At 44.0% G+C, this 22,182-nt stretch overlaps 1 protein-coding gene across 2 annotated transcripts in view; it reads right to left on the reverse strand.

The window, feature by feature from the left end:
• Positions 1–18,691, reverse strand: part of LOC308400582 (voltage-gated potassium channel subunit beta-3-like) — a gene marked incomplete at its 5' end in the record, with an annotated part of 29,264 nt that extends 10,573 nt beyond the window's left edge. The window contains 7 exons of one of the 2 annotated variants that reach the window (XM_080888368.1): positions 449–492; positions 1,489–1,533; positions 5,067–5,111; positions 5,504–5,583; positions 9,700–9,737; positions 9,824–9,867; positions 18,393–18,691. In XM_080888368.1, the coding sequence (XP_080744494.1) occupies positions 449–492; positions 1,489–1,533; positions 5,067–5,111; positions 5,504–5,583; positions 9,700–9,737; positions 9,824–9,867; positions 18,393–18,691 (595 nt within the window). Of the gene's footprint in view, positions 1–448; positions 493–1,488; positions 1,534–5,066; positions 5,112–5,503; positions 5,584–9,699; positions 9,738–9,823; positions 9,868–14,874; positions 15,493–18,392 lie in introns of those variants that run through there. The other variant, XM_080888369.1, reaches the window with a different exon arrangement.
• Between the last annotated feature and the right edge of the window lie 3,491 nt (positions 18,692–22,182).

Here is a 22,182-nt window from a genome sequence, read left to right on the forward strand (position 1 = left end):
CGCTCTCAGGGGTAAATTTAGCACTTAGCATTTCAGAGAGTGATTTAAGTGAACTGAGCTGTTAGCAGCTTTCAGTGGGACGGATGATTGATGCTGCTCAGTGTGTGTGTGTGTGAATGTGTGTGTGTGAATGTGTGTAACTCCTAATCCTGTCTCGGTGTGACTGAGCCTCTTAAAGCCTCGACGACCTCCAGCAGCTGACAGAGGACACTGACTGACCGCTGACAGTAATTAGTCTCTGACTTTTCACCGCTCCGCCTCCTCACATGCGACTCTGAGCTGCAGAGTATCCGAGTAAATGTACTCGAGTTTTTCAGCGTGCTGTGTTTGTTGCTCCTCCACACCATTCAGAGCTGTGTATGAACTATGTGCAGAGGATGCTGGGTAATGTAGGAGAAGTGTGCAAACGGTGTGGAGGGTATTTACAATGTGTTTGAAGGGGGTTTACCTTCAATGATGTGTTTCCGCGACAACCCTCGCTCCGTCTCTGCCCTGTAAACAAACGAACAGTGACGTCACGGTGATGTCACGGTGATGACCTCACAGAAGAACTGAAACGTTAAACACGCCACAGTCACGTGACTTTAACACTGAGTAATCTCATGCAGTCGACAGGTTCTGTGCACAGTGCAGAGAGGACACTGTTACTGTCACTAATCTCTTCTTCTCTCTTCAGCTGCTCCTTTAGGGGGAGCTACACCAGCCCGCCTGCCTACACCTCCTCCGACCTCAGTGTCCTCTGTTACACCGACCGTCTGCATGTCCTCCACAAAGCTCCCCTCGGCTGCAGCAGGTCTCACCTCCATCTTTAAATCGTTAATTCTTTCACTCTTGCTGCTTCCTTCTGTCACACTCCAGTGGATGGAGAGGAGCTCCGACACTTGTCTCCGCCTACTCCACCCTGTTGTGTCTCTCTTCTTCACCTTCTTCTTGCCCTGACCCCTGGTAGACTCCCCCACCTTCACTCCCCCTGTTCCTGCACCTTCCTCCACCCGTCTCCCTCTCATTCACACACACGTATTCCTTGTGTGAATACCTCCACCTCTCCAGGCTCTCCTCCACCTGCTCCCTACTCTCACCACAGGTCTCAGTGTTGCCCACAGAGACTCCTGACAGACCTCATCCATCAGTCTGTCCTCCACCCCTAGAGAAAAGAGTTCAGAGCTGATTCCTGATATAATCCCGCCCCCGCCTTGACCTAAACCAATCATATAGCATGAAGTCCATCTTTCATATACAGTCTGTTGTCAGTGGTCATGAACAGTAAGAAAAATCTTTGTTTCCTGAGTCGTTGTGGCTTCAGCTGTTCCAGTTTTCAGTGTTTCCGCCCGAGTCTTTCTGCTAGTCATTATATCTCACTGACCTATGGTGCAGAAGCACCTGTGACACACACATTCACACAGCTTCAGTCTGATGTATCTGCAGTCAGAGCTGATCTGAGAACAGTGCAGGCACTCGTGATTATAGTAATATGAAAGCATCACTCACTGTCCGCCCCAGTAGAGCTTAGTGGTCACCACATAACTGGACCTCCTGGTGGAGACACACACACACAAGTTATTTCAGTGGTATTGCTGTTGCACCGCCATCAGTCAGTGTGAGAGATGGAGCGCGGTTGGAGGGAGGGGAGGAAACGATGGAGATTAAAATGAGGTGGAGGAGACGGATGGAGGGAAAATCTGCTGAGTCACACATCAACACGTCTTCAAGACAAAACACACGTTATTATTCTGGGAGTTTGGTCCAGCAGCACCTCGCAAACACAGCAGTGTGTGTGTGTGTGTGTGTGTGTGTGTGTGTGTGTGTGTGTGTGTGTGTGTGTGTGTGTGTGTGTGTGTGTGTGTGTGTGTGTGCGTTAATGTGAGTCATGCTGAACGTTTGTGTTTACATTAGCTGGACGCTGGTTTTTATGCTAACATGTAATAAGGTTACTGTAGCAGCTGCTCTGTGCTTCACTGTGTCAGACACAATGTTTAAATCATCACCTCTTCAACCTGAGCCTGAGGTTGGGAAGAGTCCCACAGCTCTGGAAAACCTCCTGTGTTGTACCAGTGCCAAAGACTTCACGCCCCAAGGACCTCAACAGCTACAGGCCGGTGGCTCTGACATCCCACCTGATGAAGACCCTGGAGCGGTTGGTCCTGGCTCAGCTTCGGCGCCTAACAAGCTCATCACTGGACCCACTTCAGTTTGCCTACCAGCCTGGCATTGGAGCGGATGATGCCGTCATTCACCTCCTACATCGTTCCCTCGCTCACCTGGAGACCGCTGGAGCACTGTGAGAATCATGTTCTTTGATTTCTCCAGTGCCTTCAACACTATTCTTCCCTCGGTTCTGAAGGACAAGCTGGAGAACTCTGGAGTGGACCATCACCTCACTACCTGGATTTTGGACTACCTCACCGACCGACCACAGTATGTGAGGACTCAGGGCTGTGTGTCGGACAGGGTCGTCTGCAGTACGGGGGCCCCACAGGGAACGGTTCTGGCTCCGTTCCTCTTCACCATCTACACTGCAGACTTCTCCCACAATTCCACCCAGTGCTTCCTGCAGAAGTTCTCTGATGACTCTGCAATAGTCGGCCTCATCACTGATGGGGACGACAAGGAGTACAGAGGTCTGACCCAAGACTTTGTGGACTGGTGCCAGCTGAACTACCTCCAGATCAACGCCAGTAAAACCAAGGAACTGGTGGTAGACTTCCGCAGGCACAAGCATTCTCCACTGCAACCACTGAACATCCAGGGTATGGACATTGAGGCTGTGGACAGCTACAGGTACCTTGGTGTTCATCTGAACAACAGACTGGACTGGACTCATAACTCAGACGCCCTCTACAGGAAAGGGCAGAGCAGGCTGTACCTGCTGCGGAGACTCAGGTCGTTTGGGGTGGAGGGCCCACTCCTGAAGACCTTCTATGACTCTGTTGTGGCTTCTGCTATCTTTTATGGCGTGGTCTGCTGGGGCGGCAGCATCTCTGCTGGGGACAGGAAGAGACTGAACAGGGTGATCCGAAGGGCCAGCTCTGTTCTAGGATGCCCTCTGGACCCAGTGGAGGTGGTGAGTGACAGGAGAATGGCGGCTAAGCTGTCATCCCTGATGGACAACATCTCCCACCCCATGCAGCAGACTGTGACAGCACTGAGCAGCTCCTTCAGTGGGAGACTGCGGCACCCACGGTGTGGGACGGAGAGATTTCGCAGGTCTTTCCTCCCCACTGCTGTCAGACTCCACAACAAAGACTTTAACTGAACAAACACACACATCCACACATGTGCAATAACACTAAGTGCAATAATCTTTTCTGGCATCATTGTATTTTTACTCAGTTGTATATACCATTCGTATTCTATTTTTATCTTATTGTATATTTTTATTCTATTTTATTCTACTGTATATAGTATATTATTTTATTCTATTCTGTACAGTTGTGTACTGTATTTATTCTTATTGTATTCTAATTTTTGCGTCATAACTTTTGCACTGTCCACTTCCTGCTGTGACAAAACAAATTTCCCACGTGTGGGACTAATAAAGGTTATCTTATCTTATCTTATCTTATTAACCCAACGTTATAAAATATCATATGTTTCACTTATTTATGTTCCAGCACTAAACTGCTCTCAGTATGCTTTAAAAACATGTTTATATACGATATGACATCATAATATAGTCACTTCTCTCATTTTTGCTGTTAAAGATTTAGTGTTAGAAAAATCACTCACTACAAATTCAATACGAATTCAAAATTTTAAATAGGATAAAGATTAAAATTAAGCACAAGCTAAAAAAAATGAATCAAAAGATCCCTGAAATTAGTATAGACTTAATATCTTCTTTTAAATCAATACAGTTATTTTTAAAAATGTAAGAAATCACAGAAACGAAAAATATCCCAAACATATATTGATAAAATTACAATTCAAAGTAAATATTATTAAATTAACTTTTTTAATAATTCTTATTGTAAAAAAATATGTTAATCGTATTTTTTAAAATAATGAAGAAATAAATACGTTTGAATAATGAGATAAAATAACATAATTTCCATTAATTACATTAATTACACATTATTTCCAAACCTAAAAAAAATCTAACAAATTGTAATAAATTTAAATACAAAATTTATATCACAGAAAAATGATGAAGTGAATACACAATAAAATTAATCTAATCTAATCAAAATATTTAAGAGACACTAAAAAAAAATGTAAAAACAGGTAAAATATTAATTCACCAGTTTTAAAGCCAGAATCTCTCAATCCCAAACATTGTTGATATAAATGAAATGATTTCAGAAACTGGTCATATTTCCAGTTTACATCCTGTTTTTCTTGGTTTCTCACAGGTGTTATGATCTAATGTTGGCAGTGTTTGTTTTGTGTGACTCCTCCCACCAGAGGATGGCTATGGGTTTTTTTCCCTCTCTCCTAGGAGGTGGACACATGGGCGTGCCTGCTGAGTAGTTGGGTGGAGTCTCTTCCAGTCCTTGGATTGGATAATTGGCTAATCACCTCCAGTACTTAACTACCAGATCACAGCCACCTGGCTCCCTCTCTCCTAACCTCCACCATCCAACAAAAGAACCTGTGTTTTGATTCGTTGCTGTGTAGAGTTTCTTTGACAAAGTGATTTGCAAGTATAACCTTGTGTGTGTGGTGTTAGTACTTCAATTTTGTAAATAGCTGTAAATAGATTTATCAAGTAGCAATCGTGTATTTTGTTCACCTTGTATATATCCTTCACTGCAGCAGCCTAGTAGGCGTGAGAAGCCATTTTTGTTGATTACGTTTTCTCCTGTTTTTCATTTAGAAAGTTCGGTAAGTGAATTGTCTTTTGTTTGGTTTTCATTTTGTGTAGGAAAGCGTAGGGACCATTAGGGAGTTTTGTTTGTTATTTTTGGCACTGCTCACTGTTGAAGAAAATAAATGACTGCTTAGCACTTTAAAAAGATGTTGTTGGTGTTCTTGCTTGGGTGGAGTGTGAGTGGGCCAACTTCTTGTTGCGTTCAATACTCGCCTAGACTAAGAACGTAACACAGGCTAACAGTGACCAGCTGGTTTACCTCCATCCTTTCTTCTTCAGGATGTTTCCCAGAGTCGTCTCCGCCCTGAAACACAAACTCACACAATCAAAGATTTACATCCAGATTTCAGACAATCTTATAAATGTAAGACATTTAACCTTATGATAATTCATCTTTTGTGTATGAGCTGCATCAAAGAAACTCTTATGAGAGAAGAACTTGGAGGGTTTATTATAAATAGAATCTGCTGTTCAGAGTTTACATGTATGTTTCATGTCTCTGAGAGAAGAGGCAGAGGGGGTTTTTGTTTTTTAACGTGCACTCTGCGACGCCCCCCGGCGACCTCCACCGTGTCCATGCAGCCGCCCTGCAGCGGTCTATACATCCTTTCTTATGGACTAATTAAGGGTGCGGTGCAGCGAGGTGGACGGGAACCAGCTGAGATCAGACGAGCAGACAGACAGTCGGTACTGTACCTCCCCGAGGCGTAAACCTCCGCTGTGTCGAACAAATTCACTCCGCTGTCGTACGCCACCGTCATCACGCTCTCTGCCATCTACACACACACACATTAATACAAGCACAGATCTGCAGAAGTGGTTATGTAATATGTGTTCATGCATTTAGCACACACACACACACACCCCTACATTACTAACAGTGGACCGTCTGTCTGCACTGACCAAGTGAGGACCTCGTTTCTTTGGAAATATAACTTAAATCTATTTTTTTAATGTAATTTCAAACTAAAATGAAACCTGACAAACAGCTTTTTGATTTTTCCTTCAAAACTTTCCAAGCAGGAACTTTGATTTCCTGTCTCCGGAGCCTCGGTCGCCTTCAGTGGAGCCAAAAATGGACATGAAAGGATGTGAAGCAGTTGTTAAAGACATTCTTATAAAAGTACAGCTGCTTTAACTATATTATTTTTAACATTTAAACATGCTGACGTGACTCAAATATTCCCAAAATAATCACAGACGCTTCATCATTGAATAAATTAATTGTTGCATATAATACACCTCTGACAATAATAGATATATGAATCAGAATCAGAATGGGTTTATTGCCAGATGTTGAGGTTTACAACATTAGGAATTTGCTGCGGTGCTTCAGTGCAAACAATAAGAATTAAAGTGCTATGTAGAAAGAAAGATATGTGCATGAGATATACATGAGATATATACATGAGAATAAGAATTAAGAGTGCTACGTAGAAGGATATATACATGAGTGCAGGTGGTGATCAGTGCCAGACATGAAATGATGCAGTGACACAGCGTAGGGTCATGTGTTCGTGGCGGGGACAGTCATGTGGTTATTGTTCATGTGTCCAACAGCAGAGGGGAAGAAACTGTTCTTGTGGCGAGAGGTTCTGGTGCGAATGGACCGGAGCCTCCTGCCTGAGGGGAGCAGGTCAAACAGACTGTGTCCAGGGTGAGAAGGGTCAGCTGAGATCCGGGCTGCACGCCGCAGTGTCCTGGAGGTGTACAGGTCCTGCAGAGATGGGAGTCTGCAGCCAATCACCTTCTCAGCAGAGCGCACAACACGCTGCAGTCTCTGTTTGTCCCTGATAGTGGCTCCAGCGTACCACACGGTGATGGAGGAGGTGAGGATGGACTCGATGATTGCAGTGTAGAATTGCATCATCGTCCGTGTTGGCAGGTTGAATTTCTTCAGCTGCCTCAGGAAGTACATCCTCTGCTGGGCTTTCTTGATGACGGAGGTGATGGTGGGCTCCCACTTCAGGTCCTGGGTGATGGTGGTACCCAGGAAGCGGAATGAGTCCACAGAGGTGATGGGGGTGTCAGTCAGGATGATGGGGGGGAGTGGGACTGTGTGCTTCCTGAAGTCCACAATAATCTCCACTGTCTTCTGGGCATTCAGCACCAGGTTGTTGTGGCTGCACCAGGACACCAGTCGTTCAACCTCCCTCCTGTAGGCAGACTCATCCCCGTCAGAGATGAGCCCAATGACGGTGGTGTCATCTGCGAACTTGATTAGCTTGACAGACTGGTGGGTGGAGGTGCAGCAGTTGGTGTACAGGGAGAAGGGCATAGAAGAAAGAACACAGCCCTGAGGGGAGCCGGTGCTGATGGTCCGGGAGTCCGAGACATTCTTCCCCAGCCTCACGTGCTGCTTCCTGTCCGTCAGGAAGTCAGTGATCCACCGGCAGATGGGATCAGGCACATTCATCTGGGAAAGCTTGCCTCGGAGATGGTCTGGAAGGATGGTGTTGAAGGCAGAGCTGAAGTCCACAAACAGGATCCTGGCGTAGGTTCCTGGGGAGTCCAGATGCTGCAGGATGAAGTGTAGGGCCATGTTGATGGCGTCATCTACAGACCTGTTGGCTCTATATGCAAACTGCAGGGGGTCCAGGAGGGGGGCCGTGAGGGTCTTGAGATGGGAGAGAACTAGGCGCTCAAATGACTTCATGACCACAGATGTCAGAGCCACGGGTCTGTAGTCATTTAGTCCAGTGATCCTAGGTTTCTTGGGGACAGGGATTATGGTAGAGGACTTGAAGCAGGCAGGCACATGACATGCCTGCAGTGAGGAGTTGAAAATGCCAGAAAACACTGGGGCCAGCTCGTTTGCACAGTGTCTGAGGGTGGCAGGAGACACACCGTCTGGGCCGGGAGCTTTCCGAGCATTCAGATTCTTAAACTGCTTCCTCACATCTGCTTCATGAATATGAAGAGTTGTGGTGGGAGGAGGTGGTGTGAAATCCTCTTTTGTGTGGGGTGAGGAGGGGGGTGTTGTAGGTGAACAGTTTGAAGGTGGTGATGGCTCTATGGAGGGGGGAGAGGTGGGGGAATGAGTGTCCAAAGTGCCTCTATTGTTGGGGTCGTTGGAGGTGTGAAGGCTGCCTGATGGCTCGTCAAAACGACAGTAGAAGTCGTTGAGGGTGTTGGCCAAGAGCAAGTCGTCAGTGGAGTGGGGGGTTTTAGGCTTGTAGTTTGTAATATTCCTAAAACCTTTCCACACAGAGGCCGAGTCATTCTCTGAGATCTGAAGAGTACAGCTGAACTTTAAATGGCAGCAAAAGGGTCAAACCTAGAAGAGCCACATTAAAAGTATATACTGACTTCAAATAAATTCACTAGACATCCTGTAGCTTGATTTTAACTGAACCCTTTTGGTTTGCAGGTCCTCCGTTGGTGAGTGGCAGTAGCCAGGGGCCTGTTCTTCGTACCTCGCTAAGTAAGTTAGCTGGATTAGATTGTTGACGATTTCGCGTGATCTTGGATCGTTCGATTCCCCGAAACTCATCCGGGACTTGCTGTCATAGCAACAGAGCCGTAAGCGTAAACCTGCTCGGGAGCAGGTTTACTTTATGTAAACAGGATTAGATCGCGGCCACGCAGGTATGTCCGCTTCATTTATACGAAAGCAACAGCGATATTCCACCACTGTTTCACCATAAATAAATATTATCAATGTAACTAAAGATAATGCAGCACTTGATCCTTTTATTGATGTCACACAGATACATACAGGTCATTTCCTAAAAAAGGGAAATGTACTATTAACATTCTATTACATGTATGTGATTATTACAGATGTAATTCATATTTCAGAGTAGCAATTGTAAATTACTTCGTGTAATCAAGATGAGAGACCACGGCTATAAAAGCGAAGGTGGATTTGGGAAGCCTGTCGCAGCCATGTCCTGTCCGTATACGCGACCAACCCATTGCGGAAGGTGCAAGATTGATAAGGAGAGTCCTCAGAATTCAGCGTATATTGCGGGATAGACAGGATCCTTTAGCTCAGCGCGACAGTGTGCTCATAGAGAGATATCGATTTTCCCGTGAGGGTATTATTCACTTAACCAACTTGTTGACGAGGGGGTGCAGGACCACCACCTGTCTTTTTTTGCTCTGCCCTTTTCTTGGTTGCTGTTATAAACAAACAGATTATTCCAGGGTCTCTTTCCAAGAGACGAAAAGCAATATAAGTGATAAATATTACCATTCTGTAGAATATTCTTATATTTCACTTTTATTTGTTCCCATGTTCTAGTGGGTCCTGTTGTGGCTCTAATGTGAAAGGGGATATAATATAACATATTATAATATAATATAATGTAATATAATATTGGATAATATAGTGTAATATAATAAATCTATGAATAAATAATAAAGTGACTGAATAGTGGTATTGTCATGCGCTTTGGGTGCCTTGAAAAGCGCTATATCAATCCACTCCATTATTATTGTTATTATTAAATTACTTACGAGTTTAATTTGTCAGCAACTTCCTGCCAGCCCTCTCTCCTTGCTTTTGCAGCCTTTGCAGTGTTCCCTTGCGTTTTAATTAAACTCTGAAACTCCTGAAATCCTCAATCAAGAGTTCTTGCTCTGCTGCCGGAAAATACCGAGCGCGCTCCTTCGACATTTTCGCCGACCAATCAGCGGGTTGCCGATCAATGTTTCTACTATTGATGCGTAGCCCCTTTTACGACACCCAGTGATGTCACATTACTGCGTCCAGCTGTACTAATCGTCAACAGCAGGTGTGTTCGGGGAACCGGATTAGCGAGCTCACGGTTAGCGCGATGGTTTGGTCTTGGATGTGTCATTTGATCTTGGATGTAGTGAGCGACGTACGAAGAACAGGCCCCAGGTCCACATTTGTGTAGGTAAACAAACACACCAACACTTCGTACCTCGTCAGAGATCTGAGAACCAAATGTCACCCATGTTCCTGTGAAGACAGAAAAAAGTAACACTGACTGTGTGTGCTGGATATATGGAAATGTGCTTACAGTGTGTGTCTGCTGCAGCTCTCACCCAGTCCTAAGCAGGACACCCTCAGCCCAGATTTCCCAAGATTCCTGCAAAACAACCAAATCAGCAGGTCCACTGATGGATCATTACACCAGCAGGAAGTCAGACTAACCCTCCTGTTACATTAACAAATAAATTCATTTATTTATGCATCATTTAAAGGCACAATTAGAACATCATTTGCAGACTGTAAATGCTGTTTTATAGAACTACATGGATCTGTTTTCCACACACATGCGCATCATTGTAGTTTGTGTCTCCAGATTCATATTACACAGTCATGGTTCAGTTTTTGCTAAATAAATGATGACACGGTGTAATATGTCATGTGTTCATCTGAGGCTGTGTTTAGGTCAGAGTGTTTAATTTATGTCCTGATACGTAAACATTTAGAACTTAAAAAGGTTTAATTTCTTTTATACTTCACTGCACTGATCAGTGTTCATGGTTCCAGTTTGACTGATGTTTCGATCAAGTTTAGTGCTTATTTTTAATGGTTTAACAATCGATTTGTTCTTATTGCTGCTGCTGTTGTTCTTCATTGAGTTTCACATCCTGTGGACTCAAATTCCACTTTCTTGGTCTTCAGTTTGTTGCAGCAGTTCTTGTTCTGCTCTGCAGCCTCAAAGAGCTCAGCACAGAGACACTTGAACCAGAAATCCACTTTAGCAGGAACAAAGACTTCTATCATCACCGGTAAGATAGCGGAGCTGGGATGGCCACAGGGTGAGTCTCTGAGGAGCACCACAGCAGCGACCTCATGGGCCTGCTGGCTGGAAACGTGAGATGGCTGGTGATTGCTTATTAATGTTCAAAATAAGTTCATGGAGACTCCTCAGTATTCTTTCTTTTTTTTTTAAATCAGCCCATTTTACAAGCACTCTTTAAATGACCGTAACTCAGTTAGCATTTGTGCCATAGAGATTTAAATGGTTTCAGAAAGAAGAGAAGACAAGCTTTACGGGTATATTTGATCTAGAGCAGCGGTCTCCAACCTTTTTTGCGCCATGGATGAGTTTAATGCCCGACAATATTTTCACGGACCGGCCTTTAAGGTGTCGCGGATAAATACAACAAAGAAAAACTAGTACCGGTACCGAATAAAAGAAAATTTATTCATAACACACGTGAAAAGACCAAGGAAAACAGAGTAAACGATAAAAACGATAACAAAATAACGCTAAAAATGGATAAAAAACCTGAAAACTATACATTTCACACCTGAGCCTCAACTCTCGTGGCCCGGTACCAAACGACTCACGGACCGGTACCGGACCGAGGCCCGGGGGTTGGGGACCGCTGATGTAGAGCATGAAGCCTTCTGAAGGTACTGTCGTCTGAGTACAGGCAGAAGAATCAGCTCTGCCTGCAGTTTACTGTGTGCGCTTCACTTTACTGTAACTCCTCAAAACCACTTTGGGCTAGAATAAGTTGAGCTCCCAGTCAGAAATGGAGTCTGGAAAGTCCCATCAACTCACATTTCCAACTAAGCCAGAACAGCTCCAAGTTAACAATTCAAGATGGCGGCACTAAAGGTCAACAGTACCAAAACTTTAAGGTGTACTTCTACCGTTACATACCTGTGACTCAGTAAGTAAGCAGTGCACTGATCGGACTCTATGAATGTTCTGCACTGATGTTTTTTTAAGTGCAAAACAAATGAGTGTTATCATGTATTGCTGGTGATACCTAAAAAGTCATGTGTTTCCTCGCTTTATCTGGAACACACTAACTCGGGTTTGACATCATTCCCAAGTTCAAACATCCGTGCTCCGATGTATTTAAGTCCACTCAGTCTGTATGATCATTAAAGGGGTAAATGGACTGCATCATTGTCCTGGACAGAGAAAGATGCTAGTTTCAGCTAGGAACAGTCAGGAACAGTCGGGAACAGTCGGGAACAGTTGGGAACAGTCAGGAACAGTTGGGAACAGTCGGGAACAGCAGGTACGGCAGCAGGTAGCTCCGCATGTTTGATTAGGCAGCTTTATGCTGAATCCAACCCCAAAAGGGATTTTGAGATCTTTCACTTACATTAAATACCAACATTAGCTTTGTATGCAGACGGTCAGCGTTGTAGCTTTATCGATGATTTGATCGCGTTAGCGTCTAATTGATTTGTTGCTCTTGTCAGGCTGATACAGTGATGACCACTGTATCAGCCTGACATATAAACCACATGCAGCATCAACAGCCTCCACGTGATTTCATTGGTCATCACCTTGTTAATGTGCTCAGTGGCAATAAAGCACACTGAGGTCATTCAGGGCCAGACTGAGGTCTGCAGCCAGGCTAATGAGGACTGCTGCCGCTGCATTTAGGGAGCAATAGCAGGAAGATTTAAAGTCACTGTTGGAGTCAGCAGCAGTGCATGATGGGAGCTGTGGTCATCAGTCAGCATGATTTAAAGCTTTATGTCGAAACCAATCAACTTATCGGACAGTGTGATTACAGCAGTGCCTTTAATTTAAGCAAACTCGCTGTACATTCATCAACATGAGTGTGAGGTCAGAGGTCACAGAGCTGAGGCTGATTAACGCTGTGCAGATGGTACAGAACATACATGAGGGAGGGAGCGCATGTTTCATGTCAGGATAAAAAATACCACAAACAGCAGCTTCAGACGGCGCTGCTAAAAATACCCCCAACAGCAGCAGCAGCTGACCAATCAGCTGTGTTTTTACTGACATTTACAGTTTTCACACATCAAACACAGCCAGACACAAACATCCAAACATCAGCCGGCCGCTTTAGAAACACCTCCACCTCCCTCTGTTCAAGTCTGGCTCTGATGAAATGACCTCCAGTCTGAAAACCAGCGACACGCTTCAGTGATCGAACAGAAAGAGACTCAATTAAAGTCTGACACGTAAACTGACTCGAGTAATTCAAGTCTGCAACACTCATTCACATCCAAGACCGAGGCGCTTGTGTTCGAGATCAAACAAAGGCTCACATCCAAGTGGAATAAGTACAAATCCATGACATTTACCTCTAAGTCTGAGGCAAGAAAACAAGATTCACATGCAAGTTACCAAGTCTTACACCAGCTCATTGAGGTTTCAACAATCGAATTCAAAGTCGAGTCTGAAATCATCAATGATGACTCAAATATGAGTCCAAGCTGAAAACATATTCATGTTAGTGTCCAAGTTAAAGTTAAGTCTAGGAACACGTCTGAGCTGAAAACATCCAAATTCACATTAAAATTCAAGGTCAATCCAGCAGTTTTTAAAAACTGCACTTCAAGTATTTCATTGAGTTATTTTACAGGAGTAAAGCCTAAAGTTAAGGACACATCCAAGCAACAATATTTACAACCCAAGTCCTGATTAAAGTCAGCAGTTTAAAAAACGCAGTCTGAGACCAAATTACTGGACAGAAGCTGTTTACAATGTGCACATCAGATAGATTACATTAAAGTACAAGTCAGGTTAAATAGATAATAATTGATATATATACATATTAGAGTCCAAGTTCGTTCCACCGTCTTCAAACAAGTCAGCACACAGTAAGAGTTTATCATGCAGTTCAAAGGCATTATTTCCAAGTCTGGGTCAAGTCTAAAATCAATTACAGTCAAGTGAATCATGCATGTAGTCCAAGTCCACAACCAAAGCGTGATTTAGACTTCTGCAGGAAATCTATACTGTAACTTGTGATGTAAGTGGAAACCTCTTTTAACCCAGTGCTCTAACCTCACAAATCATCCAGTCATTGCATCGAGTCTGCGTTTAGCCGCATTCTCGGGAGGCTCACGTCAGGTGACGTGGAAGAATATGGGGCTAAAAGGAGTTTCCAGTTATGCCCTGAGTTTTGTCGTTGATTTCCCGCAGACGCATAATTCAAGCTTGTTTCTCAAATAAAGTCATTTTTCATCTTGAGACAACAGGATTCATACCAGATCCAAGCCACTGGTTTTAAAATGTAGTCTTAGCCCAAGACATGAAACCAAGCAACACTGTCATCAATACTCCTTCATAGCCGGATGTCAATAACGTGCTTCATTGTAAGTCTTGTAAACCATTTCTGTGCCTACGTGTGAGCTCCGGTCTGAGTTCGTCAGTCTTGCTCTGGCTGTGACAGTCCAGGTCCTCAATAATCACGTTTAAGAAAACTGGCAAGTCAAATGTGATTGATATTATATGTTTGATTGAGTCCAAATCATAGACGTTCATGCACACGTCTGAGACATTAAGGCCCAGGTTAGTGTCAGTAGAGTCCGAGTCACTTGTGCTTCAGTCAAAATCAAGTCATTGATGTCCGTGAAGTCAGGATCAACAGGTAGAAAGACACGGAGATTCTAAGTCATCGGTTTTAGTACCTGAGACCAAGCTTTCAATGCTAACATGAGAATCATAGTCAGCAATAGTCATGTCAAATAAACATCCAAAGTTTCATGTCCAAATGCAAATCCTGACAAAATCATTAGATGGGACCCTTTTATGTCAGTGATGAAGTCCTGGTGTTAGATTTATGTCCACGTCCACTTTATTCTTGGTCTGGTACAAGCTCTGATCTTCATATGTGAGTCATAATCTGAAAGTCAAACAGACGTCTGAGGTACTCGTGAGTCTGTGCCCAGGTTGGTGTCAGCTCACGGCATGTGCTTCATGTTTATGGTGACTGATGTTAACGCCTGAGTCCAGGTCACAGTCCACGATGAATTCATCAATATTCAATCAGGATCAATTCTGAGCCTCGCTTTGAGTCATCAATATCTGAGAGACGAGTCGCCCTGAGACGCACACTCGTATCAATATCTGGCTTCAGACCATTAATATTTAACCCGACTAATCAGTATTCAGACTACATACATGTCACCTGATCGGCTCTACCAAACGCATCAATCAGCAATATAGAATCAATGCCAGGGAGGGGGCGGATCAATATCTCTGATCGGTTTGCTGTACTAGCTCGTTGTTGCTGGTCCTGACAGAACGACCCCGGGTACACAAACGCACACACACACGTGTATGAAACATGAACCTGAGTCACGCTCTGCACCTGTCGGGTCACATGACCACCTCTTTGTGTCACTCTCACTGCCTCACCTGTACTTCATGTTGCTATAACGCCCGAGGGCCTCCTTCATGTGGGCGTGGCCTAGCAGGGTGTTCCGCTCCGAAGGCTCGGCCCTGACCTTTACCTGGCAGATGGGGGCGCTGCTGGTGTTTGCCGCCGCCCTCCGCTCCTTCAGCTGGTGCTCGCTGGCCCCTCCACCGCCCCCACCTCCTCCCATGTTACATGCTATGGACACCTGCATCCTGATTGCCGCGGTAACGAACCTTATGATTATACAAAGAGTTCTAAAGTCTCAAAGCATGATGAGGAGACCGCCGCTGCCGCCAAGGATGCCAGTCGCTATGGTTACGATGGAAAGAATTCATGAGTGGGATGTCAAGTTTGAGTCCACCCGCTGCGTTTGAGCCAATCAGCCAATCAAAGAGATGCAATCAACTTTCCTTCAGTGTGTCCGTCTGTCGGACACCACCGTCCCACAGCAGGAGCCCCGGGAGCACAAGGAGGAGGAGGAGATGATGAAGAGCGTCCCAACAAAGAAGAAGAAACAGAGACGAGGGAACGCGATGCAGAGATGAACGCAGGAAGAAAAACTGGGCGTCCGTCCGTCCTCTGGACTGTGCCGCTGAGCAGGAGAGGGGGAGAGAGGGAGCCCCTCCCCCGCCTGTCATTATTCAGAGCTGGTTGGCTGCACACTGGCCGAGCGAGCATTCAACAAAGAAAGAGAGAGAGGGAGCGCGAGGGCTGTCACTGTGCAGAGAGCACTGTGATAATTGCTACTGTCAGACAGCATCATGGGAAACATGCTGTTAATGTTAGCGAGCTGGAAGCAGCTGAAGGATCTCACCTACAGCCCCAGCACACCTGAGCCTCCTTCATCTGCATCGCATTTAATGAGAAACATGCAGATTAATGCCTGCAAGAGGCAATCGCGACCTGCAAAGAAAAAGAATTAAAAATGTCCCCTCATACATCAGCTATTAAACCCCGGAGAGCGATTGCTGAACAGCAGATAGACGCAAGCAGGAAAAAGCAAAAAGACAACTGTGAAAAAATAAAAAATGACAGAAAAAACAAACAATAATGGAACAAATTTGACAAAAAAACCCAACAAAAACAGAAACAAGAAGGAGAAAAACATGAAAAGGGAATCAAATTGATGCAAGAAATGAAGAAAAACAACAACAACAACATGACCCCCCAACAAAAACAACCTCTAGGAAAAACAACAGCAAAAAATGTAAAAACTCATAAAGGGTCCTAAAAAGCCAATTAAGTCTAAAAATGATAAAAAAACAAAAACAAAAATGATTTAAATGCCTCAAAGGCACATACAGTTACATGGAGGGGACTTTTCCAACTACACATGCCCTCAAAGGGTCACAAAGCTAGCACAAGACAACCCGAGAGAAGCAAAAACGGGGGGAAAGCTACTACAAAAGAGAAAACATGGACAAATAAGAAACGTTTCAGATTTTCAGTGAAATTACAAGTCCATAAAAAAAACTACAAACATCATGGCTGCTTGTTTTTGCTGTCACTGATAACAAAACAGCGCCACCTGTGGCCGCAGGAGGAACTACAAGACAAGCTCCTGAAGCTTGGAGGACTCAAATAAACTGAGAGAAGAAGAAGACACATGAACCCTTCTCGTATCCCTGATGAAAGTTGATTTTTGGCATTGGTTTAATTTCTCAGGATGTTTCCTGCACATGACAAGATGATGAAGACCCTCCCCCACTCCTCTTCCTCCATCGGACACACTCGTGTGCGCTCATAAATGCGCTGCAGCAGTGCATTAGATGTGAGTGCAGACTCGGCAGGACGCCCGAGGCCAAAGGTTTGGTGTCACTAATGTGGATTACAAGAGTAGCTGCACACTTAGGCGCTGCCTCCATCTCTTCCTGCTCCATCACAAACACTTCACCACAGAAAAGTGGCTCCACGAACCTCCGAGCGATCAGGAAGTATCATCATCAAACCTTCATCTTTGTCTGCAGGCTCCTCTCAGCAGAGACAGCCCGTCACATACACGCTAACGTTTACTAACGAAGGTTTCTGCCTGCATTCTGTCTGTTCGTCTGTTTGTGTTTTAATAGTAAGAAAAGTAGCTTTTGTTCTGCCATCATCACTCCTACGCAGAATTAGAATTATTAGTATAATTATTATTATTAGTAAATAAATTTCAGTGTTTATTTGAAAAGCCGTGGTTTTTCTCAGTGTTTATTTTGAAAAGGCGTGTTTTTTCTCGGTGTTTATTTTGAAAAGCCGTGGTTTTTCTCAGTGTTTATTTTGAAAAGCCGTGTTTTTTCCTCAGTGTTTATTTTGAAAAGCCGTGTTTTTTCTCAGTGTTTATTTTGAAAATAGAACATTAATATATTTTTTAAAGCTGATAAATAATTTTAACTAATTCTTCATTCAGAAGTCCTATTTCAAATCTGTCCAATTTAAGTGCTTAAGTCAGGTGTAATGATTATTATTTTTTTTTATTATTATCATTATTATTTTTCACGCTATTTTTGTAAAACATTATTTTAATTTTATTGAATCTTTTCGAAAATAACACATCTCTGTTCCCATATTATATATTTTTTAGATTATTACAGGTTTAAGACACGTTTAGACATATTTTTTCTTTTTTATTACAGTGAGCATCCATAGAAAATACAATTCAAAACTGGAAAAACTGACTTCTTTTTCTTCTGTTAGAGGTTTCATTGGAAATCTATCAGCTTAATGCTAAGTGGTCTGATGACTTTCAGTTATTAATAAAAATACATTGATGGAAAAATCAAACCCATTCAGAGCTGCCATTAAAGAAGAGTGTAGTTCTGAGTGATTTGATTTCTGGCCTCTACTGTTTTATTATTATGTAAACATCTGTGTTGGGTGTAGTATTTAGCCAGTGGCACTAACTCTCCAGTGGAGACGTCTCAATGGAAATCTGATGAAACACTGAGCTTATTTTGTTTTTTTAATGAGGTTTACATGGACGTCTGTCACCTGTTCTCTCACTGAGGATCACTCTGTACTGAAACCCAATGATTTTACAGAAGGTTGTCAGACACAGGCAGGACTGTGTTTGGTAATGTAGCGTGACCTCGGTCTGCAGAACAAACTGGTCTGTTCATCGACATATTGATCAGGTATCGGCTCGCGTGCTGCTGCCAGCTGCTCACATATTTACACTGTTTCAGTTTTATATATGATAACATTAGCTGAAGTCAGGGATGATGCAGCGCTCACTCTGGACACACACACACACACCGAGCTGATAAACGACTGGAGCAGAAAGTCTTTAATAACAGAAATGTGACTCAGCAGCTCCAGGAGCCAATCAGAGTGAGCCGAAGAGGACACCACACACCGGTCTGACCAGTAACAGCTGCTCTCCAGGTTAACCAGTTCAGCTATCTTCACATTAAAACCAGCTCATCACTGTAGCCCAGTAAAACCAGTTCAAACTGCCATGTGGTTCAAATTATGTGTTTCAGTGTGCCTGTGCCCTCTGGTGGTTACTCCGTGTTACTGCACCTGTCTTTTATGTCACCTGTATTGCATGTCCCTCTGCTCCATGGTGATGTCACACTCCTTCAGGTAGATCTCAAGGCGTCGCCTCTCCATCAGCCTCCGGGCGGCCTCCAGGATCTGAGATGCCAACACCGACTCATCTTTCTCCTTCACATCCTTCTTCACTTCGGTTTTCTCTGGTTTCCCAGAAATCCCCCTGTTTACTTTGGGCTTCTTGCTGAAACCATAGAGCTCCTCCACTGACAACTTTCCAGCTTTTCCTGCTACGGCTGCTGAGGGTCCAGCGGCTCCTGCGGCTGACGCCCGACCCGCAAACATGGCTGACACTGAAATGATAAAACAGGCCTTAAGTCAGCAATTTAACCCAGGAACCCATTAGCTGTGTGGTATTGTTTCGTTTATTGTTCCAGGCTTTAGATGTATAATTTACAAGTTTGCAAAATGCTGCCTGTGTGTAGCTACAGTGACTGATCCCACAGTCTTACCAGCCTTCCTGCAAATGCGGTCTATCCAAGACACTGTGACAATCAGGGTACAGAAACTTCCAGAACAGAAAGCTAAACGTTTGAGTCTCTGATTTCTGTACTCTGGCACAAGAACATCCTGTCATACAGAAGCTTTTTCAGCAAACTTAAAATGATCGTGCATGTACCTTCTTGACACATAACGATGCAGATGGGTCACACATTTGTAACAAAGGATAAGTACAGCAGCTTTCTAGTTTGAAAAATAATAAAATTACACCTGTATGGATGATGTCCTGCTTCACTGTAACACAATTTACACATCTGAGCTCCAATGTAGCAGTTTAGACTTTCACGGTTTTCCCTGCTATTCCTGGCTGTTGTTTTAATACCAGCAGAATGTTTTTGTCTTCTGCTCTAGGCTGTGGCTACTCCATAAATGACAGGTCGCTGTCATGAGGTTACCACAAGCCAACAGATGGTGCTGCTGTGGTTCTTGTATTCAGTTTAGGGTCTGGAGTCCCACAGGGCTCCATTCTTGGTCCTCTACAGTTTCATTTCTACATGTTTCTCCTTCATCAGCAAACACACAATCATTTATCAGAGCTGTGTAGATGATGCCAGCAGCAGCTGCCTCAGGATTACAGCGTCACTTCAGATGCTGGAATTATATCAATCTGTAATAGACTCCACATTAGCTGTAGTGCATATACCTGCTTACAGAACTTATTTTTATACTCATGTCTGCCTCAAACTGTAGCTGACCTGACCCTTACAGCTAGATACACTTTCTGCTTTGTCAAACAGTTTTGTTGATCCTCGTCTACTTTTAACAGTCAGTTTAATCCTGATTTGTGCTCTACACACAAACTTCACCTTTAATGATAAAAAGCTAGTTTTACAGCATGTGCATGTCGTACCTGTTTGTCTGGTTCCTGTCGCCCGCAGCGTCCGTCCACCTTCATCTGTCTGTCTGTGTCCCTGCTGCTGCTCTCATATTAATCCCGTTGGCCTGATCCCACCAATCAGAGAGCAGATATCATGTCTGTCTGATTCAAAAAACCAAAAGTCTGAGTACAGATGTTAAACATGGCGTCCTGCCCATCAACCTCATGTATCTAGCTCTAATCTCACACACACACACTCACACACACACTTAAGTCTTTTTAAATAGAGAGAGGACAGTGGTAGAGTGAGATAGACAACCTGTCCTGGTTCAGGGAAGGCCCTGAATGCACCACGCAGCAGTGGATTAACCTATTTGTGTTCCTGCGTCCTCTAAACGTTCATAAAGCCGAGGCTTCCTTCACAGCAGCAGCTCGAGTGACGTGTGTCTGATACAACAGTACACACATGGTGGAGGAAACATCTGTAAACATCTGTTGTGCTTTTATCTTCATCTGTGTGTAATCCATCACATCATCTGTCCGAGCGGCAGCAGCCTCCACCTGCTGTCCACAGATTTCATTTTAAACCCTGAGATGCAAACATCTGGCAGAGACGGCACACACACAGAAGTTATAATAGCCCTGTGTTCACTGACACCTGAGGGAAACCCCCATGACCACAGGGTGGGGTTTTACGGCTGCCTTAATATGTCCCCTCCTCTCCTCCACATCGAGAGGAGCTGGTTGAGGTCGTATGAGGAGGCCAGCCGCAGGACATGATGGAAATTATTATCTCTTTATTATTTTTATATACAGATTGTTATATCTCAGACGAGTGAAGGGAAATTGTTTCACCTGCTCACACTGATTTTTCTTGCTCGTTGTGATTCCTGTGACGGTAACACTGATACTTTTTGTTTCGTGAGGTCAAGTTTTGCACGTTTAACAGTGTTTTTTTCCACATTACAATCCTGGCAAAGGACCGTACCATTTTCAGGGGCAGGGATGTTAACCTGAGTCACAGTAACTGCACACGTTATTTAAAGTGTTGTAAACTCAGACATTTTAGGGTAAATAAATGTTTCTGTGGCTTTAATACTGAACTGCATGTGTCCATATTACTCAGTCACACCTGAATCCTGTGTTTAATCAGCACAGTTTAAGTCCTGTATTTATATTTCGTTTACACAGGTGATCCCACTGACACTCGGTGTCTCAGTTACAACACAGACCTGTTTGACCTCGATCTGCTGACACAGAGGTCATCCAAAGGACTGCGGCTGTGCTGAATGGGTGTGGATAAATCATGGATCCTGACCAGCCTCTGCAGTTTGTAGCTGCTCTGACACACACACAGGAAATCTTTACCAGCTCACAACACCTGCTTGATTTTAGATTTAACATCCAGATTGTATCAGATTGTATTCCTGCCTCGCACAGGAATCCACCGAGTTTGAGAATAAGTAAAGTGTTTTAAATCTTAGTTTATTTTTACAAAGTGAGGACAAGGAGAGGAAATCTTTATAAGTTGAGGACATTTTTAGATTCTTGGACACTTTCCTGTAAAGAAACAAAAGCACAGATTTCTCTGTGAGCACAAAGATCAGTGTTTAAGAACCGTACAGATGTTGGAGAAACACGGACCATTGTATCTGAATACACCAGGGACTTTTGTTTATGAGGACATTTTTAAGTCCCCACTTAAAGGCAGAAATCCCTGTGAAGTGGGGACTTGAAAGATTTCTTCTTGAGGACAGGGTTTAGTCACTGTAGTGAGGACATTTCTACATGTAAGGACATTATGATGGATACAAAAGTGCTACATAAACATGTTTCCTAGTCCACACATCTGTCTGCAACTGTCTGTCTGTCTGTACTCGTGACTGTTTGCAAGATGGTCCTCACATGTATGCAAAGACCAACGTGTGTGTTTCCAGCTGTTTGTTGGCAGTATGTTTTTCAGTGGGATTAGAGATTACACTGTGGACACACACACACTCCAATCATGATGATGTCATCACTTCATCTGCGGCTCCGCCTAATTTTTGCCTCTGCTTGTATTACCCACAATGCACTTGAAAAATGATCAAAAGCATCTGATAGAAGCTGTGTGTTCGTCTGATGAGTCAGGCGGTTCAGCAGGTTGTTTCTGATTGATTGACTGATCAGGCCTTCTTTGTCCACAGTCGTGTGTTCAGCAGGTCAGGCGAAGTGTTCAGGTGTTGATGGAGACTCCGGTATCGGAGCTGCTTCCTACAGCTGAAGGACAGCATGTGGAGGGGGCGGGGTCAGCTCAGACTGAATCCAGCTGTTAATCAGTCAGCAGACCTCAGGCCAGTTACATCACTCACATGTTAACTGTGTGTGTTCAATCAGAGCTGGTTTCTGAGGGTCGATCACACGAGCGCTTCCACCATCATTCACACTGATTTCTTCAGCTGTTACAGGATCAAACTCT

The sequence above is a fragment of the Rhamphochromis sp. 'chilingali' genome (genome assembly GCF_963969265.1).
Source record: "Rhamphochromis sp. 'chilingali' genome assembly, chromosome: 1".
Taxonomy (NCBI): Eukaryota; Metazoa; Chordata; class Actinopteri; order Cichliformes; family Cichlidae; genus Rhamphochromis; species Rhamphochromis sp. 'chilingali'.